The sequence below is a fragment of the Sphaeramia orbicularis genome, chromosome 12, assembly GCF_902148855.1.
Source record: "Sphaeramia orbicularis chromosome 12, fSphaOr1.1, whole genome shotgun sequence".
NCBI classification, from domain to species: Eukaryota; Metazoa; Chordata; class Actinopteri; order Kurtiformes; family Apogonidae; genus Sphaeramia; species Sphaeramia orbicularis.
The window spans coordinates 28,152,714-28,176,920 of NC_043968.1; the positions used below are offsets into that span (position 1 = coordinate 28,152,714).

At 38.4% G+C, this 24,207-nt stretch overlaps 1 protein-coding gene across 1 annotated transcript in view; it reads right to left on the reverse strand.

Annotated features, from left to right (window-relative positions):
- Positions 1-1,054: 1,054 nt before the first annotated feature.
- cerk (ceramide kinase) overlaps positions 1,055-24,207 on the reverse strand; it is a 79,365-nt gene continuing 56,212 nt past the window's right edge. The window contains exons 11-13 of the mRNA XM_030149301.1: positions 23,556-23,761; positions 15,504-15,718; positions 1,055-3,682 (exon numbers count right to left, since the gene is read on the reverse strand). Coding sequence (XP_030005161.1) covers positions 3,595-3,682; positions 15,504-15,718; positions 23,556-23,761 — 509 coding nt within the window. The 3' untranslated portion in view covers positions 1,055-3,594. The remainder of the gene's footprint in view (positions 3,683-15,503; positions 15,719-23,555; positions 23,762-24,207) is intronic.

Below are 24,207 nucleotides of genomic sequence, written 5' to 3' on the forward strand. Positions count from 1 at the left end.
GACAAAAGTAGGGCTTTATATGGCTGACTAAACTAAAATGATTGATTGTTAATATCTTCAGTGTAATTTGTTCATTTCATAAATCCATCCCATGGGCCGGAGTGGACCCTTTGGCGAGCCTGTTTTGGCCCCCGGGCTGCATGTTTGACACCCCTGATATAGACGAACATCATATGTGTAGACGGTGGCAAAGGGGATAAAAAAAAAAAAAAGTCTCTCGCCGCCGTTTATTTTTTTCAGAAGTCAGGTCCCGTTGGACACAATGGGACTTTGGCTCACTATTGATTTTATAATATTAAAAAAACAGTGCAGGAAACACTAAACAGTGCAGAAACAGACAGGGCTAAGTAAGTTACAGCTGCTCCATACATTCTTGGATGTGAATGTTCTATTGTTCTAATGGTACCTATGAATGGTCTGCCAATGGTAACAAAGGCTGGGTGGGTTTAGAATAAGGTAAGAGTCAAAACCTACAAAATATCTGTAGTTTATCTCTTGACTTTGTGAAGTGGTGTGCAGCTATTTTAAGCACAAGGCCATGTTTTTTTCTTTCCTGCTCGATTGCAAAAGCATGAATCATGATCAGCACCAAGCATGTGCAGTATTTTGATGAGGACGGCTCTAGGACATTTTGGCACCATTTTGCTACAATTGATCCATGAAAGAAATTTTTAATGATTACAGCCGCCAAATTGAGATTACCATTGTTTTTGCTCTCCGACACTTCGGAAAAGGATTGCTGTGTTGAAAGGGAAACAAGACCCAGGCTGTGCAGAATGAGCACAGCTTGAAATACCACTCCATCTCAGCAGAGACCTTTGATGTCTGATGTTCTTTAATGAAACATCTCACTCACATCACAGAACCCTATTAAATTCCACTCATACAGGGAGAAAGAGAAAGAGTGGGAGATTGAGAAAGCCAGAGCAAAGGAGCGCTGACCTTTGGGTGCATGTATGACAGTGAGTGTGTGTGTGTGGGAGGAGGTAAAGAAGAAAATCAAACATCGCAGGCATTAGGCATGTCAGGATTATGCAAAAGACAGAAAAAGAACTGCAATTTTCAAAAGTTTATTCAGCAAATAAAGTACATATACATGCTGACATTTATACTGCATTTGTAATCACGATAGGCACTAGAATCTCTCACTTTTCTGGTAACTCTTCTGATTGCACCAGTTTTTCTTATTCATTTAAGTGTGAGTGTGAGTTTAAAAACTTTAAAGCATTGTTTCCCAACCAGTGTGCTGTGAGAAATCATCATATGTGCCGTGGAAAATTATCCAGTTTCACCTGACTGGTACTGTAAGAGCAGTGTGTTATAGATACATACGACTGCACACACCAGTGATCCACCCTACAACAACAGTCTCCTGTTTCCCTTTGCAAAATAAAAGCGAAAGTGAACCGGCCCCGATGCGGTGCGTTCTGTTGATAAAACCCCCCTCACTCATGATGTGATCAGCGAGTTACCCACGAACCCCAGGTATCAGGTCGGGGAGGGGGAGATATGCCTCCCATACTATTATATACCAGACCTCAATCTAGGGGGTCCGTCCAAGGGGTTGCTAATCCACCCCTCTCAGTTTTCTTGTTCCAAACATTCTGTGACAGTGTCGCATGTGCTCATCCCCCCCCCCCGCCCCCCAGAAAAAAGAGAGAGACTCAGAGCTGTTGAGGAAGATTCGTGTATGTCTTTCTTCAGTTCCACTGTGTTCAGCTAAACAGGCCCAGGTTTCACACCGAGGAGGTAAATTGAGACTAGATTTGCATTATACTTCAATAAATATACTTTTTGTGACATTTTTGTTTGGTGGTCTGCCTTGTGATTTTTCTGATGTAAAATATGTGCCATGGCTCAAAAAGGTTGGGAAACACTGCTTTAAAGGACAAAACTAAGAACGGAATCAGTATTAAAGATGGAATAGGCCATTCCTGAGAAGGACTGTTGGTATCTGAAGTCAAGCTGAATACCCCTCCCTTCCTGCTCCCACGTTCAGACCCCCTTTGTCTGATGCATGAACGCCCCCTGTAGCTGACTGGGTGCCAGTTTGTTTTTCCTCATCTCCAGAGCCAGGGCTGTGTACAAACACCACATTTTTTTGAGCTCACACACACAGAACAAACAGCTAGTGGACCGTGAGAGCCACCTTTAAGAGTTGGACCACATTCAAAGAGAAGAGCAGGCTTTTATGGTGTGAAATGTTAAAGTGCGTGTGTGTGTGTGTGTGTTTGTGAGGCAGGAAACTGAAAATGAGAAATAGTTTTATAGGAAGCTACAAAAAGCGTGTCTGAGTTTGTGCATAGGTGCTATAGCGGCGCGTTGGCTGGAGTAAGTGAGCATCTGCAGAAACGCAGTCAAGAGGGTAATTGTGAAAGAGATTTTCATCACATTGGCACCTTCACATACACATTAACACACACACACTTAAATGATTAAATGTCCCTAAAGGGATTGGTGGAAGTGAAAGACTTAACCCTGCATATGCATTATCTAATGTTTGATTAAAGTGTATGTGCTCTAATACACAGATGGCAAAAACAGCCCCAAAATAAACACTGCTTCCTCTCCTGTGACCTTCCTCCAGAGACACCAAGCCCTGCTTGACCTAGCATACAAAAGAGCTAAACGAGGCTAATTTCAGAACTGTACAATAGATTATCCCTAATAATGTTAACAATGTATAATTCTGGTTAATCCCAGGTGATGATTGAACTGTCATTAGTTTTCAGCTGAGGGAAGGAACAAAGCTCAGAGCCACAGGTGCAGCGCAGCAGTGCTGAGACACACCAGATCACTTAGCAACCACTTTGCCTTATTACCCAGAAGCCACCGGGGCCCTGTTAGTGTATTAGCAGAGTATTCAGCTCTTTTCATTAGTGCCCCTGGCTCATATCTACTTTCACCTGGGTCACAGATGAAAAAACTTCTTTATTTTTGTAAAATGTCAGTTTCCTCCAAAAAAAAGGGGGGATCAGATTGCGCATGAGCTTTCAGCGGTGGCAGTCCTTTCAGTTATCAGTAGAGCTGTCCTTCATCCCCCGTACAAAGTAGTATCTCTTTCAGTGTCTCCATTTGCTGTGTAGGGAAAAATCCTATTTGCGTTGTCCTTCATGGCTGTATAAAAGCATTCAGTGGACGGTTGGCTGAGTCCTGCTCAGTCTGCTTCACTGTTTGTCTGCTATGTGAACTCACAAGCTTCTTGAGATGCTCTGAATATAAATATTTTTCCTAAAAGTATGGAGAAAAAAACCCACAAACCTGTGTTTGGACGTCACAGCACTAGCCACAGCAGCATGTCATATTTCAGTTTAGTTCAAGCTGCATCACATTAGCAGCTACAAAAGGCCTGAGATAACTGAATTTCATGGTCTTCTGTTTGGTGGTATCCTCTTTTTGGAGTTTAAAGACACATTTCAGGTTTATTCGATCACTCCAGGTGCATTGAGAGGGCTTAATTTGTGTAAATATGCTAAGTATCTTTGAGTCACGCTAATAAGGGCTTGTTTCCCTGCTCCAAAAAGTCAGTGTTTTGGTTTGTAGCAGATGAATGTCCCGTCCAGCTTTTAGTCCACTGACCGCTGCATGACAGGCTCACAGTGTCCAAGGGTCTTCAAACACAAACTGCTGCTGCTGCTCCTCGATTCCTCGGGCAAAGAGCCTGATCAACTGGCACTGGACACTGCAGAGAGGAAGAGTGCACACACACACGCACACACACACACACACACACAAAACGCATCATTTAGCCTGAATAACAAACCATCAACTTAATGATTATGGTCATTTCAATGAGACTTTACTGTCCATGTGGCAGATGTAAAAGCAGTGGAACGGCACCCGGGTGTAGACTTGACACGCGAACTTGAAAGCAAGGCAATCTTTGTGGCGTGTAAAGTATACAGTCCTTTAAAGAGCTGCCTGGAACAGATGTTGTAATACAAAAGGAAATGACGCACTTCACTGACACACACATTATAGAACCTGATCTTCATCTACAGCTGGGTGACTCCGACTAGGACTAAAAAAGTCATATCTTCACATCCTTCAGCGATATGGTGGCATACAATATGATAGATATGCAGTATAACGTTACATATAACTGAAACAGGATAGGAAATATTTAACACTTGGTTATCAACATATATTTTAGGGCCAGAATCATACTTATTTATGTTGTGAATTAACCTCCTGAGACCCAGGAAAGGGAAAGTTTTGGCTTTTTTACATTAAACAATTGTCTTGATTGGAAACTGCATAATACAACAGTTTTTTCAGATACATTTTTTATTATTATTTATTTTTCATTTATTTATAGAATGTCCTTTGCAACGGACAGCATTTTTAAAAAAAAGTAAAACGGTGAAACTTTTGGCCCCTACAGAGGAAAAAAAAATGCATTGCTGGGTCTCAGGAGGTTAAGTAATAGTTTAGGTTTTTTGAGTGGACATTGAATTTCATTTTACAGCGTCATTTCCTTTAGCCTATGCTACATGTACATTATATGTATATGTGTGACTTCTTTAAGGACTGATGGAGAATTTACTGTCGTGCTGTCTGAGGATAACTTTATCTGTCATTGTTTCTTGGTGGACCGATATGAGTATGACAGTCTCTGAATAGAGTGTCCTGCTGAGGTAAAGATCTGCTGTTTCTGTCTTGCTGGGTTTGTGTTTAATAAAGATAAACTGTAGCACTGATCACACACAGCCCACAGAGACCAGATAACGCAATATAAGAAATCAGGCTTCCAGTAGTAAATATCAGGGGTGTGTGCTCTTGTACAGGTGTATTTCACTGACTCTTCCGACTGCACAGGGTGTTCTTTGAGGCTAGTTGATAATTAGGATTGCAATGTTTTGAGTGGCATCTCAAGAACGCAAGCCAATTCCACTGATGATGTATTTTAGGTATTAAATCTTCATTGCTGGTTTCATTTTCCTCTGTAGTTGACTGAATTCGCTACGGTGTGAAAACACACCAATTAGTGAGAGACAGAAGAAAGCCCGCTGAGAAGCTGCACCGTTCCTCCTGTTAAACTGTGTTACCTTAAAACACATGTAGACGCTTGAACACATGATCTGATATCAGTATCATTTATATCACTAGTCTACAAATAAAATGTCAGTCAGTCATCTTCTGAACCGCTTTATCCCCACTAGGGTTGTGGGGGGTGCTGGAGCCTATCCCAGATACTAATGGGTCAAGGCGAGGTTCACCCTGGACATGTCACCAGCTCATCACAGGGCTGACATATATAAGGCCCTTTTCCACCAAAAGCCCAGGAACTGTATTACCAGGAAGTTATTTGGGGTAAAAGAGTTCCTGGTAATTGCATTTCCACCACACCTCAAATTTCAGGGTAATTTATTCAAATCAGGTTGATGATGTATGAGGGAGCAGTAACAGAAACTGTGGTACAGTTCATGTACATTCACAAACTCAGTTCTAGTTCCATAAACTGACACAGTACTTAAGTGGACGGGTTGGGTTTAACGTTTTACTGGTTGTTGAATCACTTAATCCATCTGGAATACATTTTAAATGAAATTAACCATCATTACGTATCCCTAATCTGTATTTAAAAATGGTAGAACATGTATTTTCAACTTCTCATTCCTTAAACTCAATCACATCTGTTTCATTTCTGTTGTTTTATATAAAGACAAACAACCAATCCCTTTCACATTCACACCTATGGGCAATTTTAGGTTGACCAGTTAACCTATTTGTAACGCATCTAGGGTGCCGTAACCAGGTGAGATGGTTCAGGTCACATGGGTTACGTATTAGTGCATGTCTTTGGATGGTGGGTGGAAGCCGGAGTACCCAAACAGAACCCACACAGAAAGGTCCCCGGTATTGGAATCGAACCCAGGACCTTCTTACTGTGAGACAACAGTGCAAACCACTGCACCACTGCACCAATCAAATGTCTGCAGAATAAAAGTAGTGAAACTTTACAGAGTTTGAGTTGTGAACAAAGAATAATTAAGTCATAAATGCTGGTTGGCTGTAGTTTCCAAGATACAGTCTTGGGTCAAAATGTGAAATTCTGAGAATTAATGAGATAACAGGTTTTACTCAAAAGGAATATTTGTGTCAGAGTTATAAGATCTACTTCAAAACACTGTCTGCACATTACAATACATTCACTTTTCAAGATTTCTAACTCTGTTGTATAGATGTAACATTCCATTTCAAACATTCTATTTTAAATGTATTATTATGTTTATTCCCTGTCTCTCAGAGAATAGACTTCAAAATTCTCTTACTAGCATATAAAGCACTGAATGGTTTAGGCCCAAAATACATCAGAGACCTTCTAGTCCAGTATGAACCATCCAGACCACTCAGGTCATCTGGTGCAGGTCTGCTCTGTGTTCCCAAAGTCAGAACTAAACATGGAGAATCAGCGTTCAGTTTCTATGCTCCATATATCTGGAACAAACTACCAGAAAATATCAGGTCTGCTGAGAGTCTGAGTTCTTTTAAGTCCAGGTTAAAGATTCACCTGTTCACTGCTGCCTTTGACTAAAAGGCTTTTGACTTTTTAAATTTCATATTCTCTTTGAAACTCTGCACTGCAACTTTTACTTTAAAATGTGTGTTTTTATTTTTATTTTTATTTTATTCTATTTTATTTATTTATTTATTTATTTATTTTATGTGTTGTTTTCTTACTTGCTGTTTTAATCACCTTTTATATGTTTCTTTTATAATGTTTTAAATGTCTTTCTTTTTGTTTCTTTTATTTCAATGTCCTGTGTGAAGCACCTTGAATTGCCTTGTTGCTGAAATGTGCTATACAAATAAACTTGCCTTGCCTTGCCTTATTCTGTTGTTTTACTTGGTATTTTTATTTCACTGTTTTTAATTGTACAGCTGTTTTTATGTCTTTTTAATCTATTCTTGTATTTTAGTCTACAATTTTGCTTTTTTATTCTTCTGTACGACACTGTTTTAATTGTACAGCGGTTTTATGTCTTTAATCTATTCTTGTATTTTTCTTTTATTTTTGGTTTTTCCCCTGTAAGTCGCTTTGGAAAAAAGCGTCTGCCAAATGCATAAATGTAAATGTACATAAACCAATGTACTGTATGTGCAATAAGACTTACATTGAGAACATCCTCTAACCAACATTTTTGTCATTTGTTTTCCAATTCATTTTATTATAAATATATGTAAAATTTAGCATATTTAACCTCTGAAAAAAACTGTAGCCCAGTGCATTGCTACCCCATCCTGTCCTAGATGCATAAGAGGTCAAAGTGTATTAGCAGTGAAAAAAACAGGTAAGCGTGTAAGACGGCTTTTATAATTTTACATACAGTATGGCTACAATACCACAATTACTGCCTTTAATGACTGTGATTTATTCACTGCCTTTACCCCAAATGACAGGATGGAAAAGCAATTAACTTTTCAATTTTAAATCCTGAATATAATTATTTACAGAATGTTATTTAACCATGAATTATGCTAAAAAAGACCCGATCGGCATACGGGAAATAGTGTCTTTGAGGTAAGTGGGCCTGTAATTTCAAGTACGGAACCCACTTGTTGTCAACTGTTTGGTGCTTCAGTCATTTTGGCACCATTAATTCCCAAATGTCCATCCTCACTTCTTAAAGCAAAACTCCTCACTCATTCTTTCTTTCTTTGCTACTTTCTTTCCGTTTCGCCTGGGCTATTACCATTAATTATCCGAGCAGCACTCTGGCTGGCTCACTCCAAGAACGATTAGCGGAGAGGAAGAGGCAATAAAAGGACGGACTTCTGCTTTAATTAAAGGGGAGTAGACTTTTAACATGGGGAGGGCCGTTAAATTAGCAACATTACAGCGCCATGCATCATTGGCAAAGTACAATGGAGCATGAAATAAATGATGCGTCAAGCAGTGGCACACCGGCCGTATACTGATCTGATAGTGGGGGAATCTGAAGTGCGGACAGGAACAGAATAATGAGGGGGGGCTAATTTCTTTGCGATGCCAAGATTGTCCATCAGGGAACAGTCGAAAGAGTTTTCTGACCGAGGACTGATGGACAATCGCAACACTAATGATACTGTTGACCAAGGGGCGCAAAGCTGAAATCAACTTTGGGGATAGTGATAATTATCTAAAATTTTCTCAAGAGCAAATCCTGAGGGCGACACCAAAAATAGTGCTGTAACTCTGCTAACGAACAATCTGCCACCCTGGCTGATATGGAACACTACATTACACTTCCAGCTTCAGATTCATTTGCAAACATCAGCTGATTTTAATGTGGTTCAGTAGCAAACACTAATCACCATCATAGGGAGCGATCTGAAATTCAATGCAGAAAACATGAAGACCGGTGACAGTTATGAATGGATTTTATTGTGCTAAATTGTAGAAGTAAACAATTATTTAATACATCTATTGTTTTTTAATGGAGTCATTCTTTTGAAACTTAACAATACTATGTGTCTAATAAATAGCACAGGTGCCTTAACTGTATATTACTGATATTATTGAAATTAATGCTACCATGGTTGTATTTGTGACTGGTGACACACCCTGCATGTATTCCACCTTTACCCATTAGTAGTATTGGATCAGCTTCAGGACCTCTGCGATCCTCTCATGAACAAAACGGTTCAGAAAATAAATGAATGAACGGATGGACGGACTGAATGCACAAACGAGATATCGGGTAGTGAGACAGGACAAAGTATATTTTTTTGATGCTGGGTAGTTGTGTCCTCCCCTGGTATTTCTACTTATGCCACTGTCTCATTTCTGTCTGGTCAAATTGGACGTTCTTTTTTAGTAGGATTCAGATTCAAGAGAAACTGTGTCTCTTTGGAGCTGACAGTTAATATACCAACATTTAACACGTGGTTCCAGGTACAAAAACTCCACCCCTCGCACATATTGTAGCTTATTTTGGCATCGATCCAGCTGATGTCATCATGTCTATGCATGTGCTGATGTCAGCATATGAATTGCCTCTATATATGTGCCAAGTCTGAAGTAAATTGAAACAAAATTGATGTTTTTATCTAGACATTTTAAATTTTGCCCATTGTAAGTAAATGGGGAAAAAAATATTCAGAAAATTCATAAAAAAATTGAATTTTGACCTTCTTTTCCCAAAATGTAATGACATCTATTCTGGGTAACTAGCAGTCTATAAACCTGATTTGGTGTGAATTCAACCAATAGTTTTGCTGCTACAGACATTTGAAATGTTGCCCATTATAAGTAAATGGGGGGAAAAAAAAGATTTTAAAAATTCATAAAAAAATGTAACTTTGACCTACTGTTCCCAAAATGTAATCAGATCAGTTTTGGATCACTTACAATCTATAAACCCAATTTGGTATGAACTAAACCAATAGTTTTGCTGCTAGAGTGCTGATTGTTATTGTCTGTCAAATGATCATTTGTTCCTTTTTGTGCCATTCGCTCGTACAGAACTGAGTAAAAGGGCATTTATCTACTCCACTCCTTGCACATGGAATATGTTGCTAAAAGACTGGAAACTGACTGAATTGATCTTCGTGATTGCTTTTAAATCCAAACTCAGTGACTTGCACTTGTTTTTCATAGTTTGACTTGTCCTGTAATTTACTGCATGTTGTAACAGTGTGTTGTATTTCATGCTGCCTCTGGGCCAGGACTCCCTTGGAAAAGAGGTTCTTAATCTCAATGGGATCTTGTTTCCTGGTTAAATAAAGGTTGAATAAAAATAAAAAAAAAATAAAAATGAACAAACAAAGAAACAAACAGAACCAAAAACAGTCCCCCTTGCCTCCCCTTCGGAGGGTGGGGTAACACATTTTGTAATGTCATTCACATGAGCTGTGCGGTCTGTCTATACTTTAAAATACAACTCAGGCTATAGAGACAAATCCCAAAAGTTTTGCTCTGGCCCTGGAAAAGATATGAACAGCAGCCATTGGTGAGAGACATGTAATTTTTTGATTCCCTGTGAATCATGCCATGAAAAAAAAGTAATAAAAATTGCAAAGAAAGTCTGTGGTAACGATAGTTAAGTAACATGCAGAGACACCCTCTGACTGTGGATTGTGGAGGGAGACAGTTACAATGACATCATCACTGCAGCTTTCAGGTGTGTCGTTTTTCTATGAATGAATTTTCACATGTTGATAATTCAACAGTTTTACAACAAACTGAGACTTTCTTGATTTTCTATGAAACATCATCATGCAAATGATAGCATAATTTAAACAGGATCAAAAAATGATTAATCTATCACCATGGACTGTAATACACTTTTTTCTCCCAAATATGGTCCCATGGGTCACAGGCAGAAGGGGAAGGACCTCATCTGTCTACAGTCTTGTAGGTGTTGTCATGTCTGCTCCCAGACTGTGTCTGTCTTTTCTGTTTTCTCTGTCATTTCCTGTTTTATTTTGTTAAGTTTCCCTCTTGTGTCATGTCTGGTGTTTTTACTTCCCCTCCTTGATTGTTTCACCTGCTCCTGATTACCTGACTCCTCCCTGATTATCTCCACCTGTGTCCAATTGTCTTCCCGCCCTCTTGTGTATTTAAACCCTGTGTTTTCCCCTGTTCCTTTGCCAGTTTGTGTTCTACCTTTGTGTGCTCACTTACCAGCGTTTTTGGATACCTGTCAGTCTGTCTGCCCGTTCTTGACCCGTTTTTGCCTTCCGACCACCGATCCTGCCTGTTCCTTGTCTGCCTGCTCGTCTGGTTCTGACCTGGTTCGTACATCGACTTCTGTTTCTGCCTATTCCCTGTCTACCTCAGCCTCCAACGTGTTACCTTGTGTTTCGACCCTCGCCTGGACCTTGACCGTGAGTAGCCTTTCCCTCATGTCCTGTTGCCTCCTGTATTGCCCTCCTGTGTATGACCTGGCTTGTTTTTTGACTATCCTCTGTTTTGCCCTAGTCGGGGTGTTGACGGGAATCCTCCGGCTCGGCCGTGCTGACCATCCATATTCTCCGCTCACAGCCCGGACGAAGAGTCCAGTATCACACGCCTTCATAGACGTGTTAACAATTTTGTGCTGTGTTTTTACTACCGTGATTGTGTTTAATAAACACTCTCAATTGGTCATCTGTGTTCTGGTCTTGCATTTGGGTTCAGCCTTTGTACTAGTCTCATTACAGGTGTAGGACTATTGTGAATGCTGATGGTGTTCGATAAAGGGTTGATGATGAGTATATCCACTGTCATCATGTTACAGTAAAATACTAACAATAATCACAGATTTAAGGACCAGTTATATAATTGTGACATTTTATTTGCAGTGCTAGAAGACAGGGAGGTTAGGCTTAAGGAAAGTGAATGTCAGTTATGGTACCTTTTATGGTAATCTTTTAAAATTCTGGTGAACCAATGTGGTGGACCATCTGACCAACTGACAACAGAGTTTCCGTCTTATCATGGACTAAACTTCTTGTATGTGATTTTTTCACAGCTCTATATAAACATATTTAACTCCTCATATTCAAACTCACTGAGGGAAATTTAAACTGGAGATTAATGCAGTGGAACCCAAAAGGAAGTCTTTATTGTAAATACCAACACATTTGCACAGGAAAGAGCCCTGGAAGTATTTCAATCCTTTTCTCATTACACTGTTTCTCTCTTATTGTGTGCACTGATTCAGAATCATTTGCCAGTCCCCGTCTATGTAAAGAGGGATCATTCCTGCCTTTATAGTTTCAAAATTTGTAATTTTTTGTCAAAAGTTTCATAAAACTGAAAACAAGCCAGCACAGTAAACTGATTGAGCCGTGTCTGTCTGCAGCATGGTTTTTCCACTTTTCCTAGGTTAAAAAATCATATATTTCATGTAAATAATGATGCATTTTGTTGGTGTTGTCAGTGTTCGATTATTCCAAGTTTGTTGATACACTAAAAAAATGAAATGTCACCTATAATCAGGAGTATTACATTTAAATGACTGAAAAAAGTCAAGTTTTTTATATTAAATCAAGTCCCTTGCTTTGTCTGAAAGTGAAAACCTGCAAAGTCAAGTTTACATGCGGATTCTAAGTTGTGTTAATGCAGCTGTTACCTACAATGGACAGCCCTGGTGAAAAAAAAAAGAGTTTGTCCCTTTAGAATGGCATCCTTAGACCCCCATGTAGTGTTCAAAAGCTGAACTCGGCTGTTCTCTTTCAATGCTGTGTGGATCACAGCTGAAGCAGTGACAGTGCCTCAGGAACTCCAAGACACTGGTAATGCCTGTGCTCTCCTTTTTGGCATCATCTAAGACCTGAACCTGAGCTATCCATCAGACCTAAAGCACACTGAAGTTAACGTAATGTTTTATAGATGAGCAGTCAAATGAATTGTATGACCCTTTTTTCCTTATACAAAGTTTCTGAGTGAAATTCAATCTGTAATTGTATGTTTTTTGCATTGTATACAGGGTGGGGAAGCAAAATGTACAATATTTTGAGGCAGGGATTGAAAGACAGTGTATGACCAGTTAGTTTATTGAAAGTCATGAGAATTTATTTGCCACAAGAAAATCTACATAATAGAAAATATTTTTATTCTATGTGTCCTCCTTCTTTCTCAATAACTGCCTTCACACGCTTCCTGAAACTTGCGCAAGTGTTCCTCAAATGTTTATGTTTATGTTTATGTTTACGCATTTGGCAGACGCTTTTTTCCAAAGCGACTTACAGGGGAAACCAATTAAATCACTCAATCAATCAAATTTTATTTATATAGCGCCAGATCACAAGAAAGTTATCTCTTGACATTTTATATATCGAGTTGGTCAAAACCAGACTCTAAGTCAATTCTACAGAAACCCAACAGAATCCTCAAATATTCAGGTGACAACTTCTCCCATTCTTCTTTAATAGTATCTTCCAGACTTTCTCGTAATAGTTTTGCTCATAGTCATTCTCTTCTTTACATTATAAACAGTCTTTATGGACACTCCAACTATTTTTGAAATCTCCTTTGGTGTGACGAGTGCATTCAGCAAATCACACACTCTTTGACGTTTGCTTTCCTGATTACTCATATGGGCAAAAGTTTCTGAAAAGGTATGGATAATAGTGTTTGGTATGATAATGACATCAATATATGTTTGGTTTCAAAACAATTGACGTAGTGCCTGCTGAGAAAAAACAACTAAATGTTCAGTGTAAATTTTGCTTCCCCACCCTGTATGTAGTGTATTTGAATTATAGTCTTTTCATTCGGGACCCCAGGAAGACGATCTACCACCACAGTGGAAGCTAATGGGGATCCTATTAAACACATAAATAAACACTTCTAAATTCATACAAAAGATTCTGATGGAACTTGATCCAAAGCACCTGTCAAACAAAATCCAAGTCAAAATAAAACTGGTGGGAATAAATCCAAGAACTCCTGTTCAGTCTGTGTTCAGCTGCCTCCAGTGTGACCTGTGTTGATTTGTTTTTTTTTTGTGTAGATTTAGCTGTGGTTTGACAGCTGCTCATTTGTCCTCTGGAACTTCCTTTCTGTTTAACTGCGCAAGTTCAAAACTCATGGTGTTTAAGGTGAAGACAAATCCTCATTAGACATGCCCCTGCTGTGGTTGAAACTAATACGTCCAAGTGGCAATGAACAATTTCACTGATGTCTTTTGTTTATCCTTCAGAGTGTATTAAAAACAGGTGCCTTATGTACTGGGTCGGAACCCTACGTGGGGTCACCTGGAATTCAAATGGGGTTGCCTAAAATTTCTAGTAATTGATAAAAAAAAATTAATAATAACATACTAATAAAAAATATATGGAGAGTTGACAGAGACAATCCCAATACATAACAGACATGACAAACTGTGAAGCTGAAACTGAAGCACTGTGGTACTGTTTATCTTTCAAATGTTCATTGTGGTCAGTTTCAGATGCTGCAGCTCTTTCATAATTCATAGTTTGAGTTCTTGTTTGTTCAGTATTAATTGTCAACCTTGTAAATCCAAGCTGGACTGACTGTACATATCCTGACCAAGGAAAATCAAACTCTCCCTTTATGCAGTAATCTACACCTGGCTTTTCTGCCTCCGTCCATAATAATATACATTATATAGACTAAATGTCCTCTAAAATCAATATTTATTTGTAACATAGTATTGCAAACTATTACATGATCAAAACCAAAATAATTTTAGCAAAAAAACCCAAAAAAGTCTCAGTTTTGAATGTCTGGGGTCACCAGAAATTTGTGACATTAAAACGGGGTCAGGGGACAAAAATGGTTGGGAACCACTGGTTTAGCAGGTACACTTTTATGTCTGTTAAATTGTTCACGACACATTTTTGAATGTTTCTCAACATTGAAGTTAAACTCAATAAAACTGTTGAATTCTGAATTTTTTTTATTTTTCTATTTAACATCATTAGGAATTTCAAATTAGACAAACTAAGCTCAGTTAATTATAACGAACTAAATGGCATAAAGTCACTTCTCCTTAATATCTTTTGTATAAAACAAGGGACATACGAAATAAAAACAGCCTATACATGATATACTGTTCTTTGGTTCTGCCCTACTTAGCATAATGTGCAGAAATATGGGGGAATGCAGGAAAAACTAGTATAGATACATTAGTAAAATAAAAAAAAGTGCTATTAGAATAATTAATAAAGTAGAATATTTTGAAGCAACTAATAGTTTATTTATTCAACTTAATACCTTAAAATTGCTGGATATTGTATATATTAAAATATTAGAGATGATTTATAAAGTAAAAAATAATATTGTTCCAAATACCATTAAGAGTACTTTAAATTAAGAGACAGTAACTATAATTTAAGAGGTTTTTATATTTTTGAATGTACTAAAGTGAAGACAAATGTGAAGTCCAGATGTATTTGGGTTGTGGATGTGAAATTATGTGATGGGCTTGATGATGAATTTAAGTTGTTCATTTCTCTGATAAAGTTTAAAAAACGCCTTTAGTATAAGATCATTCAGGAATATTAAGTGGAGATGGTAGATGTGTTTTTGTTTTGTTATTAATTTGTTTGTTATAATGACAATGCTCAATGATGTACACATTTAAATTAATGCAAGTGGTGTGTCGGGTGGAAAAGAGGCACAAAATAAGCTTCTGCTTCTGGTCAATTCCTTTTTTTGTTTTTTGTGTTTATTGTGGTTGTTGTACTGTGTGTGGTGATTACTGTACAAACCAAAAATAAACCATTCATTCATTCATTCATTCATTCATTCTTTGCATTGCTTTTATGTGTTGGAATTACATTATTATACTCAACCATATCACATTTGTGTAATGTAGTCTAAATACGTAAAAAGTAAGTAACCTTTTTTGAGTTGAAGTTATTTAATGTACTCTTTTACAATATATTTTACTCTATTCAGTAAATTGTACAAAAAAGTTGTTAATTAATATTGTCTTAAAGTTTTGTGGAACCACTTGACAAAACATTGTCAAGTACAACTGATTATTTTTTTGAGTGTATGGTGCAGAAAATCCGAGCTGCTGCGTAAAAATCCTAATGTGTGCATAGCGGTCATTGTAGCGTACCTGACTTGGATGGCAGCATGAGGCAGGATCTCCCCGTCGCAGTTCCAGCTGCTGTAGGCGGAGCCATAGTTGCATCCTGTGGGGCCGGAGCATATGGGCCTGAAACTTGCCTTCTTTGGAGGTTCGCTCAAGTCTTCCAGTGAAAGCAACTCATAGTGTCGCGGCTGGAAGCGAAACTTGCGCACCCGGTGGACCTCCACAAATGAGTGGTCAAACTGGGGAGGGAGGAAAAGATGGATGAGAAATAGATGAAAGACAGGAGGAGAGGCGGATGAGGGAACAGATGTACTCACAGATGGTGCAGAGGTTAAAACCTGACTCTCCAGAAACACTTGAAGAGTTTCATCTCGAAATAAGTAGTGAAGCACGGCCAAGAGGGAATACAAGAGTGTGTTTTACTGTACAATAGAACTGAAATAGCAGAGGTTTTCTTATAAAGGCTAATTATATTAACTGCTAAAATGATTTGTTTTAAGGGCTCCTGCTGAGCAAGTTAAACATTTCATCTCTCTATTGTCTTTTATGGATGAAGAAAAAGCAACTCAAAGCCAAGTTGTTGTTGTTGTTTTTTTTATTTCCCATCAATTTAACCCCTAAAGACCCAGTACTACTTTAGTGGCAGCTCCCAAATGAATTTTTCCTCTCTTTTTATCCTCCTCTTAAGTCATTTATCATCATTATTTATTAATATTATCTTCTGTATTTTTGTATTTTTCAGTAAAGATTATGTATTTTTCTATATTTAATTTACTGATTATGTATTTGTTTATAAAAGCTCAGAGTACATTCAAGGGTTATTATATCAAAACAGAAAAAAATTAGAACAAAGGGACTTTTTCTGTCAAATATATCATTAACTGAACATAAAAACAAGTGTCTCCAGTCACTGCCATTTGTCAAACTTTTACTGGTGAATCAATGCTGTAGAAGATGACGGTGTTTCCACGGTAACTAAGGAGCCTCTGAACATAAGATAAGATAAGATAAGATAAGACTTTATTTATCCCACAATGGGGAAATTTCCCAAAACATTTGAACGTATCAAATGGGTCATATCTGACAAAAAGATGACAAACTGCATTTTACAGCAATTATTTAAGATAAGATAAGACAAATTTTTTATTACACCCAAGTTTAAAAGTAAACAGTTACAGAGACATCAGGAATGTTGGAGAGAATGCGGGGAGATGGATGTTGACCATTCTCATGTTTTTTGGAAATGTTCAAAACTTTCGGAATATTGGGAAATGATCCACAATGTCCTATGTCAAGTATTAGGGTACACATTTCCAAAGAAACCTGAAATTCTTTATTTGTGCAACTTTGGTGATGGCACTATACGTGAATACGATAAATGTTTGGTAAAGGTGATGCTGATAGCTGCAAAAAAAATGTATAACAAGGAATAGGGGGAAGATGAACGTGCCATCAAAGGATCAATGGAGAAATATGATCGAGGACATATTTCTAATGGAAAAACTGACACACAGATTGAGACTACAAGAACCACAAATGAACAAAAAGTGGGAAAAAATGGACATTATATAAGCAAAATAATTGGTAAGACTGTGCTACCCAGACATATTCAAGTTGTTGTGTTTTCATTTTGTTGTTCTTTTAAAATTTATAAAATATAAATTACCAAAAAAAAGATAAGATAAGATAAGACTTTATTGATCCCACCATGGGGAAATTTAACAGTTTACAGCAGCAATATGCAACACACCAGTGCAAAAGAAAAGGCAGGTAGAAATAAACGTTCTTAAAAGTATAAAAATTTGAGTATAAAGTTGTTTTTTTTAAGTATATGTATTGATAAGATTAGTGGATCAACAGGTATTAAACATTTTATGTGAGTAGATGCTTTTAGTTGGTGGTGGTTGTTTGGGTCGTTATGGGTTTGGAAAAAAAGAAGACTGCACAACAGGTTATCAAATACAAAATGGCAAGAAGGTGGAGGAGAAGTCAGCCAAAACCGAGGTGAATAAAAACTACGTTAACGGCAAAGAAGTGAAAAAAAGAAGAAAGAGATGAAAAGAAATGTATTTGTCAAAATCCCCTTTCATCTCAGTCAAGTGTCGCCCAGCCCTGTCCAACGCACTGTTTTCTTCTTCTTCATGGGGTGCCACTTTCTCTCTGGTCTCGTCTTTTTTTTTTTTTTTTCCTACTCTTCGCCCGACCCTGCGCTTCTTCTCTCTCTCTCTTGCCCTCTCTCATCCCAAAAGCAGAGTGACAGCCATTTATTTCACATCAGACCCACTTTATGACCGCAGCCGCTTTGCATTCATGCTGGATGGTCTGCCTAAAAGGCTTTCTGACAAGGCCATGAATACGCTTAGTGGCTTCTCACTCCTTGTTTCTCTCCGCTTGGCTGGACAGTGATGCTGATATTAAGTGAACTCTGATGCAAAGTCCCACTCACCCTACTCATACCACTACTCGTCTGCCACACCGTGTTGCAAACAAAGCAGAAAAGACAGCTGAAGCTCCACATAGGCCTTTTCATTGTCGGCGTCGAGGCATCGTTACTGCAGTTAACGTTCGTTGTAATACCCACCACTGGAGAAATCTGACATCCCTGAATATACATATATATATATATATATATATATATATATATATATATATATATATATATATATATATATATATATATATATATATATATACAGGGTGGGGAAGCAAAATTTACAAACCAAACATATATTGATGTCATAATCATACTTAACACTATTATCCATACCTTTTCAGAAACTTTTGCCCATACCGAAAGTGACAAGTCTGGGAGTCATTATAGACTCAGACTTAAACTTTAAGTCCCACATAAAGAAAGTCACTAAAACGTCATTCTTCCACCTCAGAAACATAGCCAAAGTAATACCAGTTATAAATCAAAAGGATGCTGAAAAACTGGTCCATGCTTTTATCTCCAGCAGACTGGACTCCTGTAATGCACTCCTTACAGGTCTCCCAAAAAGCACCACAGACAGACTTCAGCTGATTCAGAACTCTGCAGCTAGGTTATTAACCAAAACCAAGAAGAGAGAGCACATTACTCCAGTGTTGGTTTCCCTGCACTGGCTACCGGTAACCTACAGAATTGATTTTAAGATACTACTCCTCACGTATAAAGCTCTAAATGGAACCAGACCAAGTTACATTGCAAACTCACTGATCAATTATGTACAAACTAGAACACTGAGGTCATCAAACGCAGGGTTACTAGCAACTCCCAGAAATATTACAAAGAAAATGGGGGACGCAGCCTTTACTAACTATGCACCAAAGTTATGGAATACAATTCCAAAAGACATTAGAGAAGCCAGTTCACTGAATATATTTAAAACCAAATTAAAAACATTTTTATTCTCATTAGCCATTGAAAGGAGATAAAAATGGGGTCACAATTCAGGAACCAGGAATGTGCGGTTTTATTTTTATTTTATTTTATTGTATTTCTGTTTTTATTTTTTTATTTTATTGTATTTCAAATTTCATCTTATTTCTTGCACTCAAAAATTCTATGCATAATCAAATATTTTAATATGCGCTGCTTTTATTTTTATTTTTATTTTATTGTATTTCACTTCAAAAATTCTATGCATAATCAAATATTTTAATGTGCGCTGTTTTTATATTTATTTTTATTTTCATTTTATTTCTTGATGTATAATCAAATCTTAATGTATTTTAATATTGTATTTTTTCAATCAATGTGAAGCACTTTGGGCTACAATTTCTGTATGAAAGGTGCTATACAAATAAAGTTTTTTATTATTATTATTATATGAGTAATCAGGAAAGCAAACGTCAAAGAGTGTGTGATTTGCTGAATGCACTCGTCACACCAAAGGAGATTTCAAAAATAGTTGGAGTGTCCATAAAGACTGTTTATAATGGAAAGAAGAGAATGACTATGAGCAAAACTATTACGAGAAAGTCTGGAAGATACTATTAAAGAAGAATGGGAGAAGTTGTCACCCCAATATTTGAGGAACACTTGCGCAAGTTTCAGGAAGCGTGTGAAGGCAGTTATTGAGAAAGAAGGAGGACACATAGAATAAAAACATTTTCTATTATGTCAGTTTTCTTGTGGCAAATAAATTCTCATGACTTTCAGTAAACTAATTGGTCATACACTGTCTTTCAATCCCTGCCTCAAAATATTGTAAATTTTGCTTCCCCACCCTGTATTTGTTAGGGCTGCACGATACTGGACAAAACTGACATTGTGATTTTTTTTAACCCTGCGATTTAACCTCCTGAGACCCAGTAAGCAAAAGTTTTTAGTTTTTTTTTTACATTACATAATCACCTTGATTGGAAACCACATGATGCCACAGTTTTTCAGGTAATTTTTATTTTTATTTAATTAAATGTCCTAAGCAGTGGACAGTTTTTTTGTTTTTTTTTAAATTAAGCTAAAGAAACTCTTGTCAACTACAGAGGACAAAAATGCATTGCTGAGTCTCAGAAGGATACTATTGTCATATGACATAGCTGTGTGATGCTGATGTAAATGGTCAGACAAATTAGTTGTTTCCTCTCGTTGTGGCAACATTTGCAAGGTACTATCGACACAGAACATGTGTTTTAATATCATCCTACTTGTAGCTGAAATAATTCCAGATAGTTGGCGTTACTTTTCTTTTTGGCACCAAGTCTTCGTTTTTGGTGATTTTCTCTTGTTCGTTGCTCATTTTCAATGTTGTTACCAGTGACTCACTCCATGTGCAGGGGCGTGGTCTGCTTTAGCAAACTGATTAAGAATGATTGTGATTGGTGGATGGCTGTGTGCAGTGTGTGTCAGGTACCCAGGTTGAAATTAGATGAGAACACATTGAGTTCATTTCCCTCCTACATTGCAGGACCTGCGATGTGGCTATTGCGCGCATGTACATCATGATGACGATGCTCAAACAATATATTGTGCAGCTCTAATATATGTACATGCAAAAAATGATCTGCATCTCATTTGAGTGTCCAATTTTAGTACACAGTGGAAATTCTCCATCATAAAACCATTTTAAGACCAATCTGCATTAGATTCAGTAGAAAAGGCTGGTAATTTGATTTCGCCCATGCCCACTGGTAATTTCACCCAGTCATGTGGATTGTAAAACACTTTTATTGGGACCGTGGCAATCCAACGACACGCTTCATGTCACACAGAGCAGCTAAATCCTCCACATTGTAGAAGCATCTGCACTTACAAATTTTTTTTCCCCCATTCCTTACGCCAGTGGTTCCCATCCTTTTTTGGCTCACACATTTCTGGCAACCCCAGACATTCAAAACGGACACTTTTTTTTGCTAAAATTAATTTGTTTTTTGATCATGTAATAGTTTGCTATACTATATTGGAAATAAACGTTAATTTTAGACACATTTAGTCTATATAATGTATATTATTATGGACGGAGGCAGAAAAGCCAGGTGTAGATTATTGCACAAAGTGAGAATTTGATTTTCCTTGGTCAGGATATGTCCAGTCAGTCCAGCTTGGATTTACAAGGCTGACAATTAATACTGAACAAACAAGAACTCAAACTATGAATTATGAAAGAGCTGCAGCATCTGAAACCGACCACAATGAACATTTGACAGATAAACAGTACCACAGTGCTTCAGTTTCAGCTTCACAGTTTGTCATGTCTGTTATGGATTGGGATTGTCTCTGTCAACTCACCATATATTTTTTTTACTAAGTGTTAGAAAAATATAATATTAGACTATTAGACTATATTCTGTAAACACCAGGTGTCCAGAGCATGAGTCATGCATGGGTTATGATGACATATTCTGTAAGAATGTCCAGACCAGTGGCAATTTCTCATAGACTGCAAGGGAAGCCCAGCTTCCCCTAAAATTACGAAAATTAAATGGTTAAATATGTTCGGTTGTGTTGACATTTTATTGACTACAAATGCGTTAGAACACGTTCATCTCAAAGATGAGTTTGTTCAGAATCAGCTTTATCACAAACCAACGGACGCAATGTTGTTCACTTCTCATACATTCCTGTTGCGCTGTTTTCTCATCCATCTCTGCTCAGTGCATTTGTCCGTAGACTGCGGGCGTCTATGGGCTTCAATGGGACTGAGTGGAACATTTTTTTTCATTGCGTCAAAACTGGACGGTAATTGGATAAATGCCACGATGTTGTCCCACCCCCGAACGCCGGGCGTCACTGGGGGTGAATGGGGCTGTGGGCGGAGCTCGGCCGGGCTGGACGCCAGAATCCCACGAGCTGATTGGAGGATCGGTCGAAAGGCTGAATCCCGTTTGATTGACAGCTAGTTTCAGATCTCCTCCTTCACTGACACAGTTCAGTTTAATAACGTCGCGCATTCTACTGTGAAATCAAGAGAGAAACTACTACGAAATTACCCGTTCATTTCTTGCACTGTAAATAAAACACACTCATTGTACTTCCTTGTTTCAATTTAACATAATTTCGGCGTTTTCTTGTTTCAGTTACATAATTTAATCATTTCTTGTTCGAGTTTAATATCGTTTTGTAGATAGTTAAATCAATCATACTGTCTCCTAGGTCGGAGTGAAAAGAGCATCTCTAGTTTAAAAAGGCTGAAGTCTTACACCCACAACACACTGGGCCAAGGAAATCTGAGCAGAGAGGACACTGGTCCAGTCCCTGCAAAAGACGCCTACTTGGTACGATAAGGTCACTGAGCATTTTCTTAATTCTTTTTTTTATTTTTTTATTTTTTATTTTTTTTATGTAAGCCGACAATGAGCTTCCCCGGTCTGAAAGATGAGCAGCCGCCACTGGTCCTGACATATCCACTCAGGATATGTCTACAATTTCTTTGCTTTCTGCTTGTTTTCCATCCAGTTTGGGACCAGAGCGGCCTGCTGCCCTTGGGGAGATCAGGCCATAGGGTAGGTGGGAGAGGAGTACAAACATGGTCACTGAACCCATGCATCACCGTGTTTTGGATACCTAAGCCAATGGTGAACTTGATCAACGTCATAATGTTTGTACACTTGGACCAATGGTTGTAATATTCATATTCTTTTATAAGATCTTAAACTTCCTGGTGTTAGTCAGTCAACTGGTGCATCTCTCTGTATGTACTTGATTCCAGAATCGAGTGACTCCGTCTTTTGTCTCAGCGTGTAACAAAGAATTTTTCTATCACTAAGTTTTTATTTTTATTTTTATCAATTACTAGAATTTTCAGGCGACCCCATTTGAATTCCAGGCGACCCCACGTAGGGTCCCGACCCCAAGGTTGACAAACACTGCCTTATGCAGTTCCTCTTGCTACCTGCTGAATCCCATGACTTTTCCAGCTCCAAATACCACATGAGCTAAACTGTCCGTCTAATCCAAATACTGGTTGCACACTTAGAGATCTCACAGGGATCTCACACTTCAGGATGTCAGTGTTTGCTAAAAATGTTTTTTTTTCTTTCCAATGCAGCTAGTGTTGATGAAATTACTTCCAAGATCTTTCTAAATGGGGTAAGCTTTCCCAAGGTCCTGCCTGAGATGATAATTACTAATCACCAGACTTCCCCTGGTAATACTTGTGTGATCCTGAGAGAGCATTAGTCTGGTATCAGCCTATTCTCCCATACACTATATCCCTGATGCAGCGATTACCGTTGCCTCTCTGGACCAGGGTGGAGGTTATTTATGATACGTGGGAAGGCACAAGGGCTAAGGCATTTGAACTAAAGTGAACCGGAGTTGAGAAAATGAGCAGTGTCAGCAAACAGAGGTGCTAGCACAGCAAGTGGGCAAACTCTGCCTTCTGCTCGCTCGTGCACGGACTAACACACTCAATTTATCTGTGCACAGATTGAGCAACTCCTGTTGTCCAGCATTAAGTTTTGCAGTAAAGTGACTGACTGAGGCTTTTGTGAGGGAGGATTCAATTGTTTTAAAAGTTTTCCTGCCTTTAAGGACGAAAAAACTTTCTTATCCTTTGCTGATCCAACCCGTGTGAACTTTGCCGGTGTCGTTCACTTTTAGAGTTTAGAAGTGCTATAGGGGAGCAGCTCCATCAGCTCCTCTCCTCCTACCTGGTCGGCTTTGTTGGTGTGTCGAAGGAGGTGTCGCAGGAAGTCCAGGCGCGAACACTTCCTGACGAGAATGAGGTCCGTGGTGCCATCCGCGAGGTGAGCAGACGGCGAGAGGCCTTTGGGACTCCGAGGACACGCACAGCTCATACTGGCTGCATTGATGGCGATGAACTTCCCACGGATCTCAATCCAACCGCTGCTGCCATCTGAAACAAATGAGTCAATATGTCAACACCCACTGCTTATAGGTTGCATTTCAGGGCATATTGAACACGGCGAAAAAGTAAAGAAAAAACTTGAGGATGCAAAAACAGCAGAGAAAAACAATATTTAACACAAGGAAGGAAATGTGCAAAACCTTTATTTCCACAGCTAAGAAATCAACCAGAATACAGACGAAAGCGTGTCACTGCAAGAGGTGAATCCAATACAGACATGAGGTACGATAGCAACACACAAACAAACATAGGAACAGGCTCAGGAGGTAGAGCGCGTCGTCCAATAACTGCAGGGTTGGCGGTGCAAATCCCGCTCTGCCCTAGTTGTGCCATTGTGTCCTTGGCCAAGACACTTCACCCACCTTGCCTCCAGTGTCACTAACACTGGTGTATGAATGCGTATGTTCAGTGGTGGTCTATGTTATTGGTTTATT